General features: G+C 36.3%; 1 protein-coding gene across 2 annotated transcripts in view; it reads right to left on the reverse strand.

Moving 5' to 3' along the window:
• Positions 1-1408: 1408 nt before the first annotated feature.
• The window catches only part of MDFIC (MyoD family inhibitor domain containing), a 97448-nt gene continuing 75648 nt past the window's right edge, over positions 1409-23208 (reverse strand). For both annotated transcript variants that reach the window (XM_061165322.1, XM_061165321.1), the window contains exon 5: positions 1409-7465. In XM_061165322.1, coding sequence (XP_061021305.1) covers positions 7218-7465 — 248 coding nt within the window. In that variant the 3' untranslated portion in view covers positions 1409-7217. The remainder of the gene's footprint in view (positions 7466-23208) is intronic.

Below are 23208 nucleotides of genomic sequence, written 5' to 3' on the forward strand. Positions count from 1 at the left end.
CGATCCCTTTTGGATACTATCTTGTAAAGCTGGTCCCTGACTATAAGCTTGTCAATATCACATCCTCTCTGAGGCTATCTTTCCTCTACACATGGAGCACTTTGCTCCACTCCAGCTGAAACATCACATACAAAGAAAAGATAAGCAGTAAGAAAATCCAAATGTGTTGGCAATACGGCTGCATGTTAAAAAGAAAGAACTAGATTCACGTTGAACTCCGTTTGCGTGGTGCATAACTCCCCTTTCCATAGGTCCTATTAACTTCAAAGGGAGCTCCATGCATGTAAATGATTATATTTATTGGATGCGCCAACTCCTTCTTATCCTCCGGGCGCAATTAGAAATATCAGAAAAATGAATGTCAGAGACTTGGATCCATGTTTGATATTCTATGGGAAATTTCCCATAGTTACAGATGTTAAAATTCCTGCCCAATTGTCCAGTTACAAATTTGTAGTATTTCTTCTTTTATCATCCCTGGAATTATATCTATTTTAGAATATTCTTTTCTTCATTTAAGGAAAAATATTCTCTTCAGGTCCAGACAAGCTAGTGATAATATCTGTGCTTGTTGTACAACTTGGTATAGTAATACAAATTTAGACTGCAGAACCCCTCTCTTGCAAGTAACTGTTAGGGCATCCCTGAGATTACACCAATACTTTTAGCAATCCCAGTCCCACTTCAAGTTCACTCTGGTATCTGCTGGTTGAGACAGTGCCTAGGAACTAAATTCCTGGGTGCCCACTTTAATATTACATTCACTAAACCATACTGTAATGTCAGTGTTTGCTGTAAGTCCAAGCCATTATCGATATTCTTGTTGTCTAGCTGTAAACTCAGGGTTTTTTCCAGTTGAAATCACCACAATCACTGAAAACAGATGGCAGGTGTGTGGAGAACTGTACTTTTTGTACTGATTCGTTGTTCTTTTTAAATTCACTTGTCTCACGGCTCTTGGTGGAACTCTCTCTAGAACTAATTCTGACAACAACTTAACATCTTCACCCTGTCTTATCAGTGAATTTAAGTGCCTTGCAAATGTTACAAGCATGGCTCCTCAGTGATGCTATGTATATTATACACCCATGAGGGCAGGTCAGCGTTTTAACTATACTTTTTTTTTTAAGTGACAAAAAAGCAGAAACATGGAAGAAGCCCCTCAGAGTAAATATTTAGAACTATGATGAAAGAGAAAACATGCATACTATTCAGTGATGAAAACCCTTGTTGGAAATGTACCCACATGTAGAGTGAGAGATACAAAGATGTTTCAAAATAATATTTTGTTAAGCAACATGCTTTATAAAAATCATTCTAGCCAGTCTTATAGACAAACAAAACTACATGCACAAAGTAATTTGGATCCACTTTGAATTATCTGTGAGAAATTAGTAGGCAAAGATAGTCCAATTTCAGTAAATATTTATTGAGCAAAACAATCCGAAATATATATAACAATCAAATTTCTAGTGAAAATGTGTGTAAGTAGGTTTATTTTGAAAGGAAAAGTCCTACTCCCAGTGTCATAACCAATTAAATTCTCCAGGTAATGACCCCATTTGCATAGTGAGCGGAGCCCACAAGTGGGAATTTTAATGGGCACACCACCTGAGTACAGTAATCGAGAGTGACACGACTTGAACTAGTTTTGTGCTTACCCCACTGAAAATTCTACTCATATTATTTTTAATGTCAAGCTACAAGTCAAATTTCAAGATGATGGATTTGTTCTTTTTTAAGCACTGAGTTTGAATAAAAGAAATGCTTTAATTCTGTTATGCATTGCATATCTTTGCTTTAACTAATCTGCAGTTCTGATTCTCACCATTGCTCCATTTTCTTCAGTGATTGGAATTTAATTTTATTCATTAATTTGTGAATAATTAGATAAAAAAAAAAAATGACATCCTCAGCAGCCAAATTGCTTTAGGATTGCCATTTAATGTACTTTTTACCAGAATATGTATTATCGTTAAGCTGGCATAATAGTTTACTAAAAATGTAATTGTATAAATATGCCCAATTATTCTTTCTGATGATCTAACAAAGTCTAATATGTATTCATGGGCATTTCCCTCCTCCTTCACCTCAACACCAATAAAACGTAGTTCCTGCAGAGCTGATCACAGATGCCTTGTCATCTGAAGGTGTTACTTTTAAAAGATATTCTCCTTCTCTCTCAGGCACTATTCATGTCCTTGAAAGAATTGTGCATTCTGATTGAGGGATCATATGAGGTCCACATTAAATTATATAATAAAGGTGATCTTGAGACTCTGAGAGTCAGACACACATGATGAACTGTGCTACCCAGGTTTTGAGATGACATTTTAAAACTTCCTTTGTTTCACTCGAAGATTGCTTGAGATCCTAACTATTTGTAGGTGTTTGACACCACTCCGTCACATCTGTAATTGGCATAGCATCCAGCAGACAGGCTCTGTACATCTTTACACTGCAACCTACCAAGTTAAGAATGTATTGGTTCAATATAAAACAGCAGGCTGTTTTTAGACATAGTTACTAGTGCACAAGCTTTAATATGGCCTGGCTTCATCCTATAATGAGATCTTTTGGTTCCCTGCTCAACGGGCTTTTATTCCTTTGCAAAAGGCTATGAACTATGTCAAGTGGATCAGCTGCTTTTGTACACCCTCTTTCTTGGCTTTGGAATGTAATTCCTTTGCTTCTACCCCTTTATGCATCAGACAGAACTCAAGAACCTTTTCAGTTTTTCAAGCCAAACTGAGAATTTGTGTGAATTTGCTTTTCACTGTTTTCCTAATAATTACATTCTCCACTGAACCTCAAAGACCTGCCTGAAAGTGAACACTTAATTGCAGAGCTATACTTCATCTTTAACAGATATATCTATACCCTCTGTTGGTAATATGTTGAGGTATGGTTAGCTAAATTGAATTCTTCACAGTCACCTCACAAATAAATTTGAGATTCTCTTTTAGCAAGGGTGAAGGTGAGGAGGGATCAAGGGCATAAATAATGGACAAACAGAACTACAGCTAGTGGAGGCAGTTCTGTAGGAAGGCAAGGAACTACTCATTTTGACATTTGGCTGCTTGTGGTGGTGGTGGTTTAGTTGTTCAGTTGTGTCTGACTCTCTTGGCAGCTCAGGGGCTGTAGTTACTGCCCAGGTGGAGAATGTCACCCAGCTGTCCCAGTGTGACGAAGAGTGAGATGGTGCAGATTTCTGCTTGCCTAGATAGAAATTCTTTCTAGTTGAGGCTTTGATGTGGCTTTGCTTAGAATCCTGTTCACCTCCAGACTGCCTGTTGAATTTGATTAAAATTTGGTCATTTGGATGATACTCATTCACAGGCCTTTAGAGAGGGCAGTCAGTGTTCATTGGGAATTCTGCAATGTGAAAATACATGGCGGATTTAGTCACCAGTGATGACTTTTGCGAAAACCACCCGTCCACGTTAGGTCAGCATCAACCCCTCCCATTTTAACCATAATCACTAAAAGTAATCTGAAATGAACAAGTAAATATTCGTAGCCTCAGTAACAGTTTTCTCATGGGAAGTGGCAAACGTCTCCCGAAGGTTGAAACATCCTGAGGGTTTTCTGATTCCCTTGAGGGACTTAAAGAAAACAGTCACATAAATTTATTGATTATACAGGACATAGAGATGAAGGGTTAAAAAGAATGCATTGTAGTACCCAAGCCTCAATTTTAAAATATGAATAGTAAGTGTAGAATAAGCCCTATCCCTATATTAACTGTCATTTAAAACAGAAATGGTATGCTTTTCTATATTAGTATTAAAATAAGAGAAAAATGGATATTATAGTGTCTGATGAAATTTTATCTTGCCTGTCAGATTAGATGTAATAAACCTACAGGCCTACAAATCACACGTAATTGGAAAGGGCATAAAGGTCTTGAATAGTATGAAAAATAATCTTATTAATAAATAAACATTCATTAGATGGTTGGGTAAATCTAGGCATTGAAACTGGAATTCAAGAAGGCAAGCCACAGAGACTCTGGACTCGAATCTTATTTATGTTAGGCAGTGACTTTGACGTTTATAACATTAGAATCTAGGGCACTGATAAGAGTTTGTATAGATGAAGAATGAAAAGTTATTACATAAGGTTGCCTTGGTTACTCCGTGAACTGTTCAGAGAAACACTGGCTATTTCAGGTGAGGGAAATGGATATAGTCAATATACTGTAAGAACACAAAAAATAAAATTATTATACTCCTAAGTAAAATGTCTTCTCCTAAATAAAGTGATTCAAGGGGTTAAATACTAATAACAAAACATTTCCTACTACTAACAAATTGTGCCACTAAAAACCCTAGTTGAAAGTACTTCTTTTGTGTGAAATTCATTAAAATTAATACCCAATTCCATAGATCTTTTGTGTTTAATTCCAGCATATATATATATATATATATATATATATATTTACCACAGTTTTTTAATAAGTTGGGAGATAATTCCAAAGCAAATAAGTAAAAGCAATTTACTAAAAAAACAAATGTGAAAAATGTGAATTTTGCTCTACTGTGAAGTTTTAACAGAAAACCATGTTTTACCATGTTTTGAAATCATTTGTCAACTATGATTTGCAGTATAAACTGATCTGAATCTTTCATAGTTCATTTATGGGCATGAGTCATGTGATTTACATAGGAGACTAAGAAATCTTTCAGAGAAGGATGTAACAAGAAAAGAAAATCCTAAGCTTTTAAATTATAGTTGAATTCATTTAAATGTTGATCCATCAATTAGATTAATCATTTTTTTATTTCAAAATAGTATATTCAGGATAATACAGGTCCAGTTTAAAAATATTTAAGATTACGTTTCCACATTTAAAGCGAGACCAAATCTGTAACTGTAAACTAGAGCACTTATGATAGCCATATAATTCAACAAAATATTTTACATACAGAAATTCTAAAATACATATTGAAAATATTTTCACATTTGCTACTTTTGTTTTTTTCATTTATTTTAAAAAATCATACAAGGTACTTTGTGGTATGACTGCAGAATAGACAATAGAGGAAAAGTACTATGAATATAAATATGAGATTAAAATTCTATCAATTAATGCTCTCTGTTACAGAGAAACATTATTTTAAAAGTGCTAACATCATCATTGTAAATAGCAGGATACACTTAAATATTAGACTAATGGTTTGGCATAAAATTTTTGCAGTATAACAGATATACTATTTTAATGATTCCAGGTCATTAGAAGGTTTTATATATCAATATAAAGTTGATACTCTTACATCCTAATATATATACATGTTAACTTTGGATATATGTAAATATTCAGATTCTGGTTACTAAGAAATAGTAGAAAGAGGTTCTCATATTTCATTTGTTACATCAAAAATGCTCTTTAGGCCAGGAAGAGATAGACAGCTGTTTACTAGAATTCTATTTACGCCTGACAATTTAAGTGTGTGTGTGTGTGTAAAGAGCACTAAAAGGGGGATTCAAGAGTTTGCTATTTTTTTTTCTTTTTTAAGCCTTTTAAGTAATGATATAAGTGGAAACTAGGTTTCATCTCAAAGGAAAAATTCTTGGTGACATACCCATGCTTTAGGTTTTAAAATCTTAAAAGCCTACATTTGCTAAAAGGCTTCCTAAAAATATGCATTTGTTTTTACTATCAATTTGATATTCAATTGGAATAATAAAAAATAACTATTCATCCAAAGATATACTTTCAAAATTTCTACAAGGTATTACATTAAATCAAACCAAACTACAAGTTGGGGACATCAAGCTTAGCAGAAGAGCATGTAGTAGGAAAATTTACTCTTCTTTTCATCTGTACCACACAAAGTCTCTATGTCTTAGTAACTTACTAAGTCTTAATAAGTAACTTAATAAGTCTTACTTATTTCTTTACACTTAAGGATCTTTATAACCCACCATTTGGATTTAATGTAAAATTGCAATACTGAAATTTGGTCATAGTAATGGATGTCAAGATTCCCACTGCACTGGAAGGAATAATCTGTATTTAAAGTTAACTGTGCTTACAAATATTGGGGGGTTTGCTTCTTAACCAAATAACCCTTCCCCTTGTGAAATACTTAAAGCTCTCAAAAGAAAAGCATTTGAATAAATAAAAATCAAAATGCTGAGATTTTAATATAAAAATTTTCCTAATTTAAGTGCAACTTTTCAAAAGTGCTCCACATTCTTTATAAAATATAGGTATTTTAATAAAGCTTTGTTTTTATCAAAACTTTATCATAACCTCTAAATTATGTAAAAAAATGCTTATTTTTAGTTAACTTAAATTTTATAGTTTTTAAAGAAAGATGTATTGCCACAACTAAAGAAAATACATACATGAGGCATTTTTCTTGTAACTGCTCAAGGGCACAGTCAGCTCAGGTTGGTCACCTAAAACTTGGTCCTAAAGCTAATTCATTCAAGCAGCAGATGAATCACTCATCCCAAGAGGCCTCCTTCAAATGCCACATTCTCCTCGAAGCCCTCTGAATATTCCCATAGACGTTAGCTCTTCCTTTCTGTGTGTATCCCTACAGCCTTTTGAGTTTCTCTCTCATAGTCATGACTTTGATATGCCTGTGGGCTGGCTTATTCTTTACAGGTCTCTCTGCCTAAACTTCCCTCTGCTTCTCTGGATGGCAGCTGAACGCCATCTGTCTCGGCGCTGCAGCAGGTCACACAAGGCAGGTGCTCCGCGTCTGTGAACCAGCAGAGCGTGGACACAGGCCTGAGGTGCCCAGTGCTTGTGTGGGCGTGTTCCCCAAAGTCTACTCTAAGGAATCTTACTGTAACCACTGTAAAAACATTAACAATAAGTTGTCTGATTTAAATAACCACCAACAAAGAATACATCTGGAGCAAGGGGCTCCTAAGACTGGTTAAAAGAAACAGAGAGAGATAAGTATAAAAAGGAGGAGACATTTTGGTTGTTTTTTCTTCTTTTTTTCTGTTTTTGGCCAAAATGTCCCTCAGTCACTGCAACCTATTAACAAGTGTAAAAGTAGTTAACATTTCACATATTAAACCATGTGGATTTGGTTAGAGGGAGAAAAAAAGGCTTTCAGAGATTACCTAAAATAACGAGTTAACAGTGCAAGTACTGGGTAGTTTGATGAGAATTTTACCACGTGCTTTTCTTTCCCCTCAAAAGAAAAAACTTAAAATACTCTCCAGTTTTAGCGCAAACAGAAGATAAATATTTATGAAGGAAAACAAATCCCACAGCACTCCATACAGATTTCCAGGCAGTCTGATGATTCACAACAGGCATCCATGATGCCACAGTCCATGTCACAAGGGCAGTTACAGTCATCTCCCATTTCATCTCCACAGCAACAGCAGCAGGCTTCTGAGGTGCAGATGCCACACGAAGCTTGTCCCAGGACAATATTGCAGAGGGTCAGGAATTCACAGAACAGGCAGGCCAGGATACAGTGGACACAGCAGTCTTCATTTTCAGTTGGGAGGAGACCACACAGTCAGAGAAAGAAGGAACACAAAATATATAAATCATCAGTAAGCTGAATAATACTTGATGAAAGTAAGTAATCCAGAACCTAAAGACCGGCAGTCCTAGAAGTCTTCTGTGGGTTGGAAGGATGAAAAGAAACAGGTTAAATTTAAATGAACAATCTTTAGAAGCAGATACTGCATTTGGTGGGGAGGGAAAGACTGTAGTTGTTTATACATGTGTCTGTGTGCCTATGGGTTAGAGTATTACTGTGCACTGGTCCTTCGTTCTAGGTTCCACACCTCTATGCCTCTCATCCCTCTTCCCTATATCCTACTGTTCTCTGCTAAATGACATTGAAGTCTTTCAGAAAACAGAAAGTTACTGCAATGTCCCCACCTGCTCTAAAACTGCAAGGAAAAAAATTTAAAAATGATACATTCAGTATGTTATTGAATAATTAATTTAACAGCTAAATTGGAATCCATTAAACTGGGATCAGCATATTTTATTTCTCAATAAAACTAGCTCAATTTTATGGTCCCTGATTTTTTTGGTTTCACACGAATTAAAAACAGACCCTAGCCCCAACCATTGTTTCTGGGATAGTTCTGCCTATCTCTAACAAAGGATACGTACCTTAGCAAATGTGAATAATGACACAGTAACACTGCTTTCCCACTTCCCATGCATGAAGTACTTTACTGAGACACCTCTAATGATGCCTTTTTGAACAACAAATGTCATGAACTGATATAAAGAAGTGAGAAATCAACAGATTACATTCTAAGCTTCTTTCCTCAGAATTTTGAGTCAAGTAAAAGGAGCAACTGAAGAAAATGTCTATTCTGGAAGACTTTAATACATACAATAAAATAATTTAAGACCAATGTTACAAGACATTTGTCTTATTTCAGAAATATTTATGAATTTTTAGCAGGACTATTTATAGGTGTGTGTTTGTGTTCCTTTCCTTCTTTAAAAATTTCATATGATGCAAGCTTTAATGAGGGGATTCTGCTTCCAAGAACAGCAACAGACGGTATAGAACAATCCCCTATCTATATCCCACTGTGACATGACTTATGTGTTTCTGTATTTGGCTTTAAGATTGAGTGCCTTTGATGGAGTTTCATCAAACTGTGTATTCCATCATAACCACCCCCCCCTCACCTTTGACTATTCCCCTGTTTCTCTGTAGTCTCTAACTTAGTAGCGTCTATAAATTTGTAAAAGGGGGAAATGTGGGAAATACATACTTTACATGCCAGATGGCAAGAAGGGAGGAGGGTCAAGAAAAACTCAAAAAGGAAACTCCAGAGTTGTTTGTAGAATTAAAGGCTAGGAGTTCCCTGGTAACCTAATGGTTAGGATTCTTGGCTTTCACTGCCATGGTCCAGGTTCAATCCCTGGTCAGGGAGCTGAGATCGTGCAAGCTGCCTGGTTCAGCCAGAGGGGGGAAAAAAGAGGCTAAAAAAATACATTGGTGTTTCCTCCCATCTTTCTCAGGGCTAAGCCCACTCTCATATAAAATGGTCTATGGAGCAACTGGAAAAGGATCATAGAATTCTAAGTCTGTGAGTTTCTGTCTTCCTCTAATGTTTTTAGTAGTACAGTAGTCTTCCCTTATAGTAGTCCTCCACATTCCAAGACCCCCAGTGGTTGCCTGAAATCAGGATACTACTGAACTCTATATATTACTGTTTTTCCCCCATGCATACACTTATGATGAAGTCTAATTTATAAACTGGACAAAGAGAGTAACCATAACTACTAATAAAATATAATAGTTACAACAACTTTCTATAATAAAAGTTATGTGAATGTAGTCTTTCTTGAAATATACAAATTTAATGCCTTTTCCATCTTAACTACACACTTATTATACACTATGGCCATAACTTTTACAGTTTGAGGTGAAATAACAAAATTATCATGAATTTCTTTTCTGTTCTTCACAATTTCATGGATAGAAGATTGATTCTTACTGCAGACTTTAGCAACCTCAGCATATAGTTTTTGTGTGTGTGTGTGTGTCTGTGTCTTTCCTTATTAAGTTGAGAACTTTCACCTATTCACTCAAAGAAGTGCTTGACAGCTTCTCTGTGGCATATCTGAGTTGCCAGGATCAGTACTCTTGCACTTTGGAGCTGTCATTACGTAAAATCAAAGTTACTTGAACACAAGCATGGTGATATTAAGACAGTTGGTCTGAAATCAAGAGGGTTGCTACATATGAACAGGTGGAACACACTGAACAAATGGATGATTCATGTTTTGGGTGGGATGGAGAGGATGGCATGAGATTTCGTCATGCTACTTGAAGCAGCATGCAATTTAAAACTTATGAATTGTCTATTTCTAGAGTCTTCTATTGAATACTTTGGTACTGTGAGTAAATGAAACCACAGAAAACAAAACCATACGTAAGGGGGGACTATGGTATCCAATCATAGCAGGAGAACAGCAAAATCAATTCCATGGATCCAAGTCCATAGCCTTGGGAAGTCCTGGGTTTCTAGAGAGCCTCTACTTTCCTTCTTTCTACATTCCTTCTATAAGCTTTTATCCTGATATCTTATATGTCTCAGTTCAATAGAGTAGGATTATGTTATCATCATGATTTGTAAAATATCTGAAACATTATAAAGAGCTGACTTTATTATTATTATTATTATTATTCCTATTAAGAAGTTAGTGTTTAACTGGCAAGCAAGTCAGTTCTATTCAACATATCTTCAAACAAATACCCATATTAACTAATTCTAAGGACACTTCCAACCTTAACTTGTATTCCGCTATGGAATGGTGTGTATTTCAAGACTAAGAGGGGAATCCGTAAGAACTACCTGATACTGAAGTACCTTAAGCACAGTTATTGAACATTAGATTATTTATGGATTAATCATGAAATATATCATACATTGAAGTATATGTAGTGAACTTATCTTGAAGGGGAAAGAATGGCCTTCCCACCAGCCTTAGAGGGTTACAATACCTTTGAAACCCTCTTTGGTCCCTTCTTAAGTACATCTTCCTCTTCCCTTGCTTTTTGTTGTACTTTGCACAACAATGAATGTGTAAATATCCCTACATAATCTATCAGAAAGGAAATGATACCACATAAATTCCTGTAAGTAACATTTTTCTCAATATTATATGTTTCAGATATACCTTTCTTGATTCTTGTAGTTAAAGTTCACTTGTTTTACATTATATTTATCCATCCTATTTAGGAGTATTCTGGTCATTTCCAGTGTTTTGCTATTCCAAACATTAATGTTTGAAACAGGTTTGTGCAAGTCTCCTAGAGCCAACTTGCTAAATAACTGACAGTAGAATTGCTGGGCTCTAGGATGCACGTATATTTAATCAAGTTAGGTAATACTGCATTTGTTTCTAAAGTGACTGCTCCAAAATGTATTCCCACAACCAAGTATGAGAATGCTCACTGCTCCACATCCTCACCAAACTTTGAAACTGTCATATTTTCATATATGCCAATTTGTGGCATGTTCATGGCATCTCATGGTGGTTTTCTTTTCATTTACTTGTTTACTAATAAATTTGAACATCTTTTCATGCTTTTGGTCATTCATGTTGCCTCTTCTTTGAAACAGGTGTCATGTATTTCCCTACTTTTCTATTGAATTGCCTGTTTTTCTTATTGACGTGTAGAAGTTTTTCATGTAGTGAAGACATCCATCCATCAGTCCTTTGTCAAATATGATTGTCCTCTCTTGGTACTGACTTTTTGAAGTAAAGAGATAAGATGCACATGAGTTTATGTTTAGACTGAGAGTTTGAAGTGATGGAGAGAAATTCAGTCAAATCTTTTCTTTAGCTGGAGATGCCAGATGGAGATATCAGATAGACTAAGGAAGTAAAGTGGAAGATTGACAAGCTTGGCTAATGAGTAAGTGAAAAGAAGGGGAGTTATTAACAAATTTGGTGGTAGAATGAAATAGAAAAGTTTTAGTGTCTTATTCAGAATAAGGGAGTCCAGCCATTCTGATATACAGAACGGGATGGGAAACCAATAGTAGTCAGGAAGGAGTGACTGAATGTGAATGACATGAAATCAGCTGCCCTCAAGATGAAGAGGAATGAGGGTGACAGTCACAGCTAAACCATTCATAGCTGCTCAGAGAACATATTCATTTGAGAATTAAAATCTGTTCCAGATCTTAGACAATAGTGACAGTTGTTATACAAAAATCAGAAGCCCTAAGCCAAGAACAGATTCTCTCCAAATTTCCATTGGTAGCTAACAAGGTCTACAAAGAATCTAATTCTATTAAACTTTGTATTTTTAGTAAACAAAGAACATGAAAAAATAAATTCTTAGTGCTAAATAGATCAAACACTCCTTGACTGTGTTCAACAACATAGTGTAATTTCTATAATGGATACCAGTGGTGGTTTTATGTAGAAGAAGCCTGGCATTAATGAAGAAAAAGCATTGATTAATTAAGAAATGTGTTATCTTAGAAGAGATATTTTTACCACTCTTGTACTTTATTTATGAAACTTGGTAATAAATTCTATTTTAAGCTCTTTACAAATATTAATTCATTTGATTCAAATAACATCTCTAAGAAGCAGTAATGGTATTATCCCCATTTTACCACAGATAGATTTTATAGAAAACTTAGGAGATCTGCTCAAAGTCACAAAGGCAGGCAGTAGCAGAGCTAGGATTGGAGCCCACACGATCCCCCTCTATCACCCATGGTCTAATCCAGCAGCCTATGCTGCTGGTGTGGGGATGACTACTTTTAACATTTCGTACATCTTCCTGGAGGAGGTCAGTTATAAATAACTAAGTTCTGATGATTTGTCTTGCTGATCTTTTTTCAGCCTTGATTCATGTTTTCTTTCTAAAGATGAATCTGAATTTTAGTTTTAATGAAGACTTGATAGTAAATGTTATCCTCAAGAAAGAGCAAAGTTGATGACTTGGAGAACTCATAAATTTCCAGACCCATTGGTGAAGTAGACAAAAGAGGGCAGGCAGCCAAGACAGAGATGGTGTCTCAATCAAAAGTAATCTAAATTTAAAACTTAAAAATTCAGGTATGAACAGGAGCAATGTAGAGAGTAAACAGGAACTCTACTGGTAGAGTATACGGTTATGACAGATTTTTTAAAAATAAGCTTTATTGGTAAATATTAAAACTTACAAAAATAGTTATCCTATCCTGCATAATTTACTGGCAAAGTACTTTGGGCTGCTCTGAAAAATCAAATCTGAAGAAGCCACAATTCAAAATTCATTTCAGAGATTAAAGTGATATTAAGCAAGGTGCATTCACAGAGACATCTACCAAAACCACATCCATTTTCTGTTCTTTATAAGTAGAAAAATACTCAGATATGACAACAAAAAAGGAACAAGCCAAAAAGTGAATCCCTAAATCCTATCAAATCAGTGTAATAACCTGATCTGAATTCCTTGCCAAAAGGATTTTTCTTTCCAGTTGTGTTCTGGAAAGCATAGTTTGATTGTGACGGGAGATAACGAAAAGGTTAAAATAATCTAAGAAGAAATAGCAGTTATAGTTTACTACCCCTCCCATCCCCAGGGGGATGGAAAATCATAAAAGGCATTGAGTTGTTGGTTTTACTTGAAGCAAAGAGAGGATTATAAGAATTAACAAACTAAGAAGACAAATGGAGAAACAAATTTTAAAAAAGATGAGTCCTTTGCATCCATGTAGTTCACTGTCAGAAATAATTGTTTTTCCTTCTGTTCTTGTGGTTTTTAGTTTTCATGGTTTTATTCGGTCATATTTGTAGTTTTTTGCCAAAAGCATTTAACCTTTGAGAAGCCAACTAGGTTCTGGGAAGGATGCCTTTTCCAAACTGGGCCCAAAAGAATTGCACAATTCAGTGTATTACTGAGAGGAGAATTCAGCACAAGACTGACAGCTACTGTAAATTTAGAAAAACAAAGAAAAAAATCAGCAGCCAAGGAGCTAAAAAGAAAGCATAAAAGGAAATACTTGGCACAGTGTTTGATTTTAAAAACAAACAAACAAACAAACAAAAACTACTACAGATTACTTGCAGACATAAATCCAAACAAAATCTTTCAGTCCTCTGGAAGGTCATCAATGTTAAATCCCATGCAGCTGGCATATCTGGTAAGGGTCTGTTATAGCTTCCCAAGGCCATGAAGGTAACAACTGAACCTTACTTAAACAGTATCTTACATGACTGGTGGAAATATCTGTGACTAATTTGAGGCTCTTTGTTCTCTTTAAAATGAGACTGAAGATTTATTTTTGTAAGTATACATGAGTTTAATAATAAAATTATCCCAAATTGATTTACCCAATCATTGGTAGCCCCAAATACTAGGCAAATATGAGAAAAGCAATTTGTTATAGTGAAAGGAACCCAAAAAGCCATCAGAAAACTCTGTACAGTAAACTCAGCTGTACTCTAAATAAGTCTATTTTTTTAGTTTCCTTCTTTTAAGATGTGGTATGACAGGTGCTTTGAATTTCTTGGAACAAAGATACCAAACAGCAGAGTACAGGGAAGGGCAAACAGCAGTGAATTCTGAGAATAACCCACAACCCATTTTTGAGCAAAGGCAGGTTTGTATGTGTCTTATCATGAGTAATCTCTAATAACACTTCCTATGACTGAAAATGCTTGAAAATACTTTATCAGGTCCCCATCATGTAAAGTATATACAAAGAAACGGGTTCATTATTTTTTTTCCAACAGGCCAACGATATGCCAAAGAGCAAATGCAGACTGAAACATGAGCAGTCAGTATGTGTAATTAGTAATTCAGGAAACTGTACTGCAATCAAACCTGACTCTAGCTTTATAAGCAGAGTCAGAGCACCCATAGGTGACTCCATGTCTTTAGCTGCTGAGGCTCCCATCCACCCCGGGAGGACAAAGGGGGACTCACCATGCAGGCTAGATACTGCTTTGCTGCAACTGTTTCTCAATAAAATCCAAAAGCAGGCTGAAAGTGGGTTTTGGTCATCCTGAATCGCAGCCAGGATGGCTAAGTTAGTATCTGGCCTCTGTGAAAAGTCAGCTGTGAAGGACGAGATGTAGACATCTCCAGGGAGTTCCGCTCTTCAAGTGATTGTGGGGGCAGGAAATATTTACTAAGACGGCACGGTAGCTCAGCTCCAAGGAGCTGTGTGTGTTCAAGCCAGAGGACGCACGGCATTCTGGCCTACGGCCCTAGAATGACCTGCTGCTTGCATAAATTGGCCTGAAGTCGCCTCCCACACAGAGCCCTCTGGCACACTGCTGTCCCAGCGAGGCCATGCATCTTAGCCAAAACACAGTCAAGATTTTCCTAGTAGGGAAGAAAGTGAGATAGGTCAGGAGGTAAAAGAAAGAGAGCAAGTTACGTTTTCCACTGCAGCATAAAGACCACACTTAGAGAAACTGAACAATAACCTTTACTATTATCTTTCCTCTAAATGAACTCAAAAGAACTGGAAGAAAAACAGCACCTTTCTCCCCTACCCTATAGAGAGACTCCTTGATCATTTTCCTAACACGTGTCCAAGTCCTGGAGACCCTTCTCCTCCTATGGGAAGTGCATTCATATTTTAAATTACAGTAAGTGGAGAGCAGTTTTTTTTTTTTTTTTTTTTCCATTCTCTTCTTTGTTGATCCTGCTGCTTGATTTGCGGCTGATTGATTAAAATATTCCTAATTCTCAGAAGAAATTTGATCCAGTGATTGTTGGTCATGACTTAACTGTAACCCTGATTCAAGTAGTCCTTTCTAGAGTCACCTTTTATAAAGTCTAAGAAGGAAACAAAAAGTGAAACAAAAAGTTTCCTAGGAGCTTTAGACAGAAACCTGCCAGGGAGTTAAATGCTGAGTTAGTAGAAGTGTTTAATTTAAAACACATTAAAAGAAAAGTATGTGGGCAGTGAGGCAGCGAAAGAAAAGTGAAAAAAATATCAATGGTGCAAGTATTATTTATATTAGCTTACTGAATCTCTACATATTTAAAATCATATATTTGATTGCTGGTAATAAGTTACTGTCCTCAAAGGGTTAAGATAAGGATTAAAAGAGACAATGTATACAAAGTACTCAGTAAAGAATTTATCATGTAAGTACTTAATAAATATTATTACTGTGATAACAATGATGACGATGGAACAATATTTATTCTAGAGGCTACAACTCTCAGCCTTTCAATGTATTGTTCACTCTGGTTACCACACCAAAATAGAGCCATTCTATTTTAACCTAAGGAGGTTTATTAAAGGCTCTGTTCTTAGTTCAAATACTTAAAAAGAAGACTCAAGAAGGCAATTCTAAGAGAATTTGCAGAAGAGTGGAGCAGAAATCTGCCTGGAAAGATTTAGTCAATCTTGTGTGTTTGGCTACAGCAGGAGATTTAAAAATAATAATCTTTTCCCATATTTAAACTATTATCCATTTATTTTCTCAAGAAGCTAGAAAGCAAAGACAGTAAAACCATACTTGAACCTACTCAGTGCTGACTTTATTAGTTGGCCAGTTGAAATATCTCTAATCCAAAAAGTTTAATTAATAGGAAGGTTGACTTTAACTTTTGGATAACAAAATCTACTTTAGATCTTAAAAGGATTTTTCCTAGAAAGAATCACTACATAAACAGTCTGCTAAAGTTGGTCACAATATTATCTATGTTTAGGACAAAAAGTAAGTATAAGAAAATATATATTTGTATAAAAATGATGTAAGAAATCTCTCCCAAAAGCTTAATATTTTCCCATTTTTATTTTTGCCACTGTGTTTATTTTACAATTTACCTTTCAGCCTCACACTTTCTGATTTGTGCTTGTTTAAATATTGTGCCAAAGTATATAATGAAAAAGAATTAGCATTTTTTTTTTTTTAAGCCATGTAGGTATCCTACATGGGTTATCATGTAAAAGGTGATGATGGTAATAATAATATAAACAGTAAACAGTAAAATAATACTTTTGCCATATGGGATTCTATTTATTCATTTTTATTGACGTATAGTTTACATATATTAGTCTCAGGTGTATATATTTGTATATGCTACAAAATGATTACCACACTGTGTCTCAGGAACATCCGTTATTGTATATAATTACACATATTTTTTCTCTCAGAGAAACTTTCAAATATGTAATACAGTAATACTAATTATAGTCAATCCACACAACTTATTTATTTTATAATGGGAAATTTATAGCTTTTGACACCCTGCAACCATTTTGTCCGCCGCCATCCCCCCCCCCACCTCCAGGTTCTGGCCACCAGCAACCTGGTCCTTTCATCTATAGTTGTTGTTAAGATGCCACATATAAGATCATAATGATATTTTGTCTTTGTCTGATTTATTTCATTTAGCATAATGCTCGGAAGGCCCATCCATGTTGTTGCAAATGGCAAGGTTTCCTTCTTTTTAATGGCTGACTAATATTCCATGGTATAATATACACCATATATTCTTTAACCATTGATCAATCAGTAGACACTTAAGATTGTTTCCATATCTTGGCTATTGTAGATAATGCTGCAATGAACACTGGGGTACCTTTTTGAATTAGTGTTTTTCTTTTCTTCAGGTGAATACGTGGAAGTGGAATTGCTGGATCACATGGTCATTCTATTTTAATTTTCTGAGAAACCTCCATACTGTTTTCCATAGTGACTACCAATTTACATTCTCTTCTACAGTGTCCAAGGCTTCCCTTTTCTCCACAATCTTACCAGCACTTATTTCTTGTCTTTTAGAAAACAGCCATTCTAACAGGTGTGAAGTGATATCTCATTGTAGTTTTTAAATCAGATTGTTTCTTTGCTATTGAGCTATAGGAATTATTTATATATTTTGGAAATTAATCCAAATTTGCATATACTTTCTCCCATTTAGTAGACTGTCTTTTCATTTTGTCACTGGTTTCCTTTGTCTTGAATAAACTTTTCAGTCTGAAGTACGCTTACTTGTTTATTTTTGCTTTAAATGCAACACCTTTGATTTCTGGATCAAATCTAAAAAGTCATCACCAAGAACTGTGTCAAGGATCTGACTACCTATGCTTTCTTCAGGCCTTAAATTCAAGTCTTCAGTCTTATAATAATTTTTGTCTATGGTATAAGATAGTGGTTATATCTTTTGATATAACCAGTTTCTTTCTTTTGAACATGGCTATCCAGTTTTCACAGCATCATTTATTAGTGTCTGTCCTTCCCCTATTGCATATTCTTGTCTCCTTTGTCATAAATTAATGGACCATATATCTGTGGGCTTATTTCTGAGCTCTCTCTTCTGTTCCATTGGTTAATGTGTCTGTTTTTATGCCAATACCATACTGCTTTGTATTATAATTTTGTATTATAGTCAAAATCAGAGCACATGATTTCCTGGTTTTGTTCCTTTCTCAAGATTGCTTTGACTATTCTGGATCTTTTGTAGTTCCATACACATTTCAGAATCGCTTGTTCTATTTCTGTGGAAAATGCCACTGGCATTTTGATAGGGATTGCACTAAATCTGTATATTGCTTTGGATAGTATGGACATTTTAATATTATGGATTTGTGCTAATCCATGAGCACAAATATCTTCCCATTTATTTTTCTTCAATTCCTTTCATCAATGTCTTATAGTGTTCAGTATAGAGGTCTTTCATTTCTTTGGTTAAATTTATTCCTGGGTATTCATTTTGATGTAGTTATAAATGGGATTATTTTAAGTTTGATAGCTTATTATTGGTGTACAGAAATGGAACGGACTTTAAAATTAATACTGGATACAACAACTTTATTGACTTCAATGATTAGATCTAACAGTTTTTGGAAGTGTCTATACATGGTTTTCTATACATCCATAAGATCATGTCATCTGCAAACAGAGACATTTATACTTCTTTTTAAATTGAATGTCTACTTTTTCTTGCCTAATTGCTCTGTCTAGGGCTTCCAGTACTATACTGAATAAAAGTGGTGAGAATAGGCATCCTTGTTTTGTTCCCAATCCCAGAAGAAACCCTTTCAGCTTTTACTGTTGAATATGTTAGTGGTGGGCATATCATATATGGCTTGCATTATATTTAGGTATGCTCCCTCTATGCCTACTTTTTGAGAATTTTTATCACAAAGGATGTTGAATTTTGTCCACTGTTTTCTCTACATCTATTGAAATAATCATGATTTTTATCCTCCATTTTGTTAATGTGGTATATCACACTGATTTGTGGATGCTGAATCACATACTTGCATCCCTGGAATAAACCCCAGTTGATCATGGAGTAAGATCCTTTTGATGTATTGAATTCAGTTAGCTAATATTTTGTCAAGGATGTTTGCATATTTGTTCATCAAGGATAGTGTCATGTAATTTTTGTGTGTGTGTGTGTGGTCTTTGTTTATTTTTGGTATCAGAGTAATGCTAGTCTCATAAAAATGTGCAAGTATTCCCTCCTCTTCTATTTTCTGGAAGAGTTTGAGAAGGACTGGTATTCATTCTTCTTTAAAAAAGTTTGGAAGAATTCACCAATAAAGCCATCTAGTTCTAACTTTTGTTTATTGGAATGATTTTTTTTTTTTTAATTTTCGTTACTGATTCAATCTCCTTCCTAAAAATAGGTCTTTTTGGTTTTCTGTTTCTTCCTGATTCAATCTTAGTAAGCTGCATGTTTCTAGAAATTTATCCAAGTTGTCTATTTGTTGGAAAATAATTGTTCATAGAATCCTGTGTTCCTTTATGTGGTATCATTTATAATGTTTACTTTTCCTTTTCTGATTCTGAGTCATCTCTCTTGGTGAGTCTATCTATTTCACTTATTTCCACTCTGATTTTTGTAGTTTTCTTCCTTCTACTAACTTTAGACTTTGTTCTTATTTCTCTAGTTCCTTGCAGTATAAATTAAGCTGTTTGAGATTTTTCTGGTTTCTTGAGGTAGGCATTTATTAGTATATACTTTCCACATAGAATTGCTTTTGCTTTGTCCCATAAATTTTGATAAGTTGTATTTCCTTTTCATTTGTCTCAAGGTATTTTATTTCTCTTTTGATTTCTTCTTTGGCCCACTGGTTATTCAATAGCATGTTGTTTAATCATTGCACATTTATGAATATTCCAGTTTTTTATATATATACAGTTGATTTACAATGTGTTAATTTGTGTACAGCAAAGTGATTCAGTTATACAACTATATATATATATATATATATATATATATATATTATTTTTCATACTCTTTTCCATTATGGTTAGTCACAGGATATTGAATATAGCTCCCTGTGCTATACAATAGGACTTCATTGTTTATCCATCTTATATGTAAGATTGCCTCTGCTAACTCCCATTCCTTTTCTTTCCTACCTCACCTCACCCCCCTGAAAACCACAAGTCTGTTCTCTATGTCTGTGAGTCTGTTTTTGTTTCATAGATGTGTTTTTTTGTATAGAATTCTAGAGTCTACATATAAGTGATATCGTGTTTGTCTTTCTGACTTCCTTTAGCATAATAATCTCTAGGTCCATCCATGTTGCTGCAAATGGCACTGTTTCATTCTTCTTTATGGCTGAGTAATATTCCACTGTATATATGTACCACATCTTTTGCTGATGGACATTTGGATTGTTTCTATGTCTTGGCTGCTGTAAATAATGCTGCTATGAACACAGGAGTGCAAGTAATCTTTTCAAATTATAGTCTTGTCTGGGTATATGCCCAGGAGTGGGATTGCTAGATCATATGGCAACTCAACTTTTAGTTTCTTTGAGGAACCTCCATATGTTTTCCATAGTGGCTACACCAATTTACATTCCCACCAACAGTATAGGAGGGTTCCTTTTTCTCTCCACACTCTTAAGCATTTGTAGACTTTTTAATGAGGGTCATTCTGACTGGCGTGAGGTAGTATGCTGTAGCAGTCCTGGTGGCTATCAGAGGCAGGTGATATACAGATGACTCTGGGGAGCACTCATAAGAATCAAGGTGTTCAATCATGGCCAACTCTTTGTGACATGAATACTCCACCAGGCTCCTCTGTCCATGGAATTCTCCAAGCAAGAATATTGGAGTGGGTAGCCATTCCCTTCTCCAGGGTATCTTCCCAATTCAGGGTTTGAACCTGGTTTTCCAACATTGCAGGCAGATTCTTTACCATCTGAGCCACCAGGAAAAGCCCCAGAGAAGGGTACAAGTTCCCTTAGTGGGAGATATCAGTGGACTGGAGGGAGGGGAACACAGAGATGGTGCCCGCCAGCCTCTGTGTCCAGAGAGAAATTCAGTAGGCCCTAGATGTGTGTGTGTGTGTGTGTTAAATGCTTGTCCCTCGGGTTGATATTTAAAGTTAAGCAAATGGGTCTCGTTCACATATTGTCTGGCACCTCGCAATTGGTTGTCTTTGCACCGGTGACAGGTGAGTCAAAGCAAGTAAGCCCTTTAAGAGCTATTTTTCAGTCACTATAACCGTGTGGATCTCATGGAAGGAGAGTATCATTGGCTTTTCAAACCTTAGATGTTTTGGGAACTTATCTCTCTGCAGGTCTTAAAAGTCTCTGATATGAAGTTTAAACCCCCTACCCTCAGGGAGAAGCTCCAGGTTTTGAGTTTCCTCTGGTTGTGGGTCACTACACCAAGATTTTGTCTCAGCCCCACTTAACTGCTTTGATATAGGTTTTTTTTTCTCATTTGCCTAATGTTTAGGAGTTGTTCAGCTTCCAAACCTCAAGTCTTCAAGGTCCTTTGTAAAGAGGAACTTTTATCTTCTTGAGTTATATATTTGGTATGTCTTTGGGAGGAGGTGAGTTCAGGATGGTCTATGTCACCATCTGGAATCGGTACTCCCCATCTGGAGTATTTGTAGGCTAATATCAGTGGCTATTCGAGAGCCCCCAGCGTTGGCCATGTGATGTGAGGTTTTTGTGGCAGCATGGGAGTAAACGAACAGACTAGGGGGACGCTGACAATATCCGCGGGGCTGGGGCCAGACACAACAACACTTCCGCAACTTGAGCGCTCCTTAGCAAGGGTTCAAAGGGCTGAGGGGCCCCAGCAGCTCCTGCAGCCCCCATGGAGGCAGGCCAGCATCCCAGCAGGACACGCAGGCCTCACACAGGCAGGGTGAGCCTCACTTAAGGCCCAGGGTGTGCTCCCAGGCCCTGACAGCAAAGCCAGGCCCCCACCAAAGAGGCACAGCAGTCCAACAGACACTGCAGGCAAGATGAAGGGGAACAAGAAGCGTAAAACGTTCAGGCAAAATGAGACACCAAAGCACATGTCAAAGCTGTGCACAGGAGGTGAATCCTGTTATTTACGGAATTAATTTGTGAATCAATGATGGCATTGTTCCTCTTCCCACATCGTGCGCTCTCTCCACCCATCTATCTCTCAAAATCATCTGAATTTTTTTTTAAGACACCAACACAAGTCAAAGAGGAACAGGGCAGCAGAACACTGAAATCATAAGGTATAAATACTTCTACCTTAATTTAGTGTACAAACAACTCCAGAGCCAAGAAAAATCTATGATCACATTGTTGGCGATACTCTCTAATTGACAAGAGTAGATAAGCCTAGTTTTCTAATTAAAAAAATCTGTAGCCTTTTTATAACACTTTAAATTGTGCAAAAGAATATAAAAATTCTCTTTTCAGCACTTAGTTACTTCCTAATCCTCTGCACCTCATCACGGCCACTCCCCAGTTGAGGTTTTCCTGACCCACAGCTCATTCCTACTGTGACAGTTCAGGCAGTAAATGCCAGAACCACCAAAAGAAGTGCTGTGTCTGTGGTGGTTGTTGCTGTTTGTATGTTTGGTTTTGAGTAGGCTTCTAGCTACAGGAAATGACATTCTTGGGGGCAGAGAAGCAAAGATGTTTCATTTTATAATTACTTTGCTATCTTCAGGAGTAGCACAGCTAAGCATCATCCTGTTTATTAGGATCTGGAAAATTAAAGCCTGTTTTCCAGTCAGTTAAGACAGACTTAACTGTCACTATTAGGTTCTGTGACCCAACCTTGAACAAGTATTTCACTCAGTGTCCATATGTGTACAGTGAGGCGGGGAATGATCTCCAAATTCTTTTCAAACACTAAGTTCCTATGATGATATAATGTACTATAGACAATAGATTCCAAAGTCTAGCTCAGGGTCTTGTCTTAGCCTGGACCAAAGGTACTGCTAGGTTGAACACAAAGCAGTGTTAAGCAGAGCAGTCAAAGTTAAGCAGTCAAAGCAGAGCAGAAAATTAACTGGTGCTGAATACATGTTGTCTAAGTTGGCCAAGTCCCAGAGGCGGATGGTCAGAGGGCATGTTAGGTGAAGAGAAAGCAAAGGTGGATCTAGGTAGTGGGGAAGCTATGTAAAGAAACAGAGGCAAGAATGTGATAGTTTTAGAGATAAGAGTCGCTGTCTATTGTTGGAGCAGGAAAACCAGGTAAAAGCTTAAATTTTCCATTTCAGAAATGGAGAGGCAGGGACAGCATCTGTAGTAGTAATATAGTGTCAGTGGGGTCAGGCAGGATGACTGTGAGGAATAAGAAGGTAAGATTAGAAGGAGTTGACAGGACCCTCTAGGAGGCAGTAACAAGAGGAAAAGAGTCAAGTGTGACTTCCTGGCTCTGGAGCCATTTACTGAGAAAAACACAGAGATAGTTCACTTTAAAATATTTTGAATGTAACACAAGTTAAATCTGAGGATCCTCAAAGGCAGATGCCCAAGAGGTGGCAGAAACACTGGTCTCGAGCTTGGGAGATGGTCAGAGCT

Source organism: Dama dama, chromosome 18, assembly GCF_033118175.1.
Source record: "Dama dama isolate Ldn47 chromosome 18, ASM3311817v1, whole genome shotgun sequence".
Lineage (NCBI taxonomy): Eukaryota > Metazoa > Chordata > Mammalia > Artiodactyla > Cervidae > Dama > Dama dama.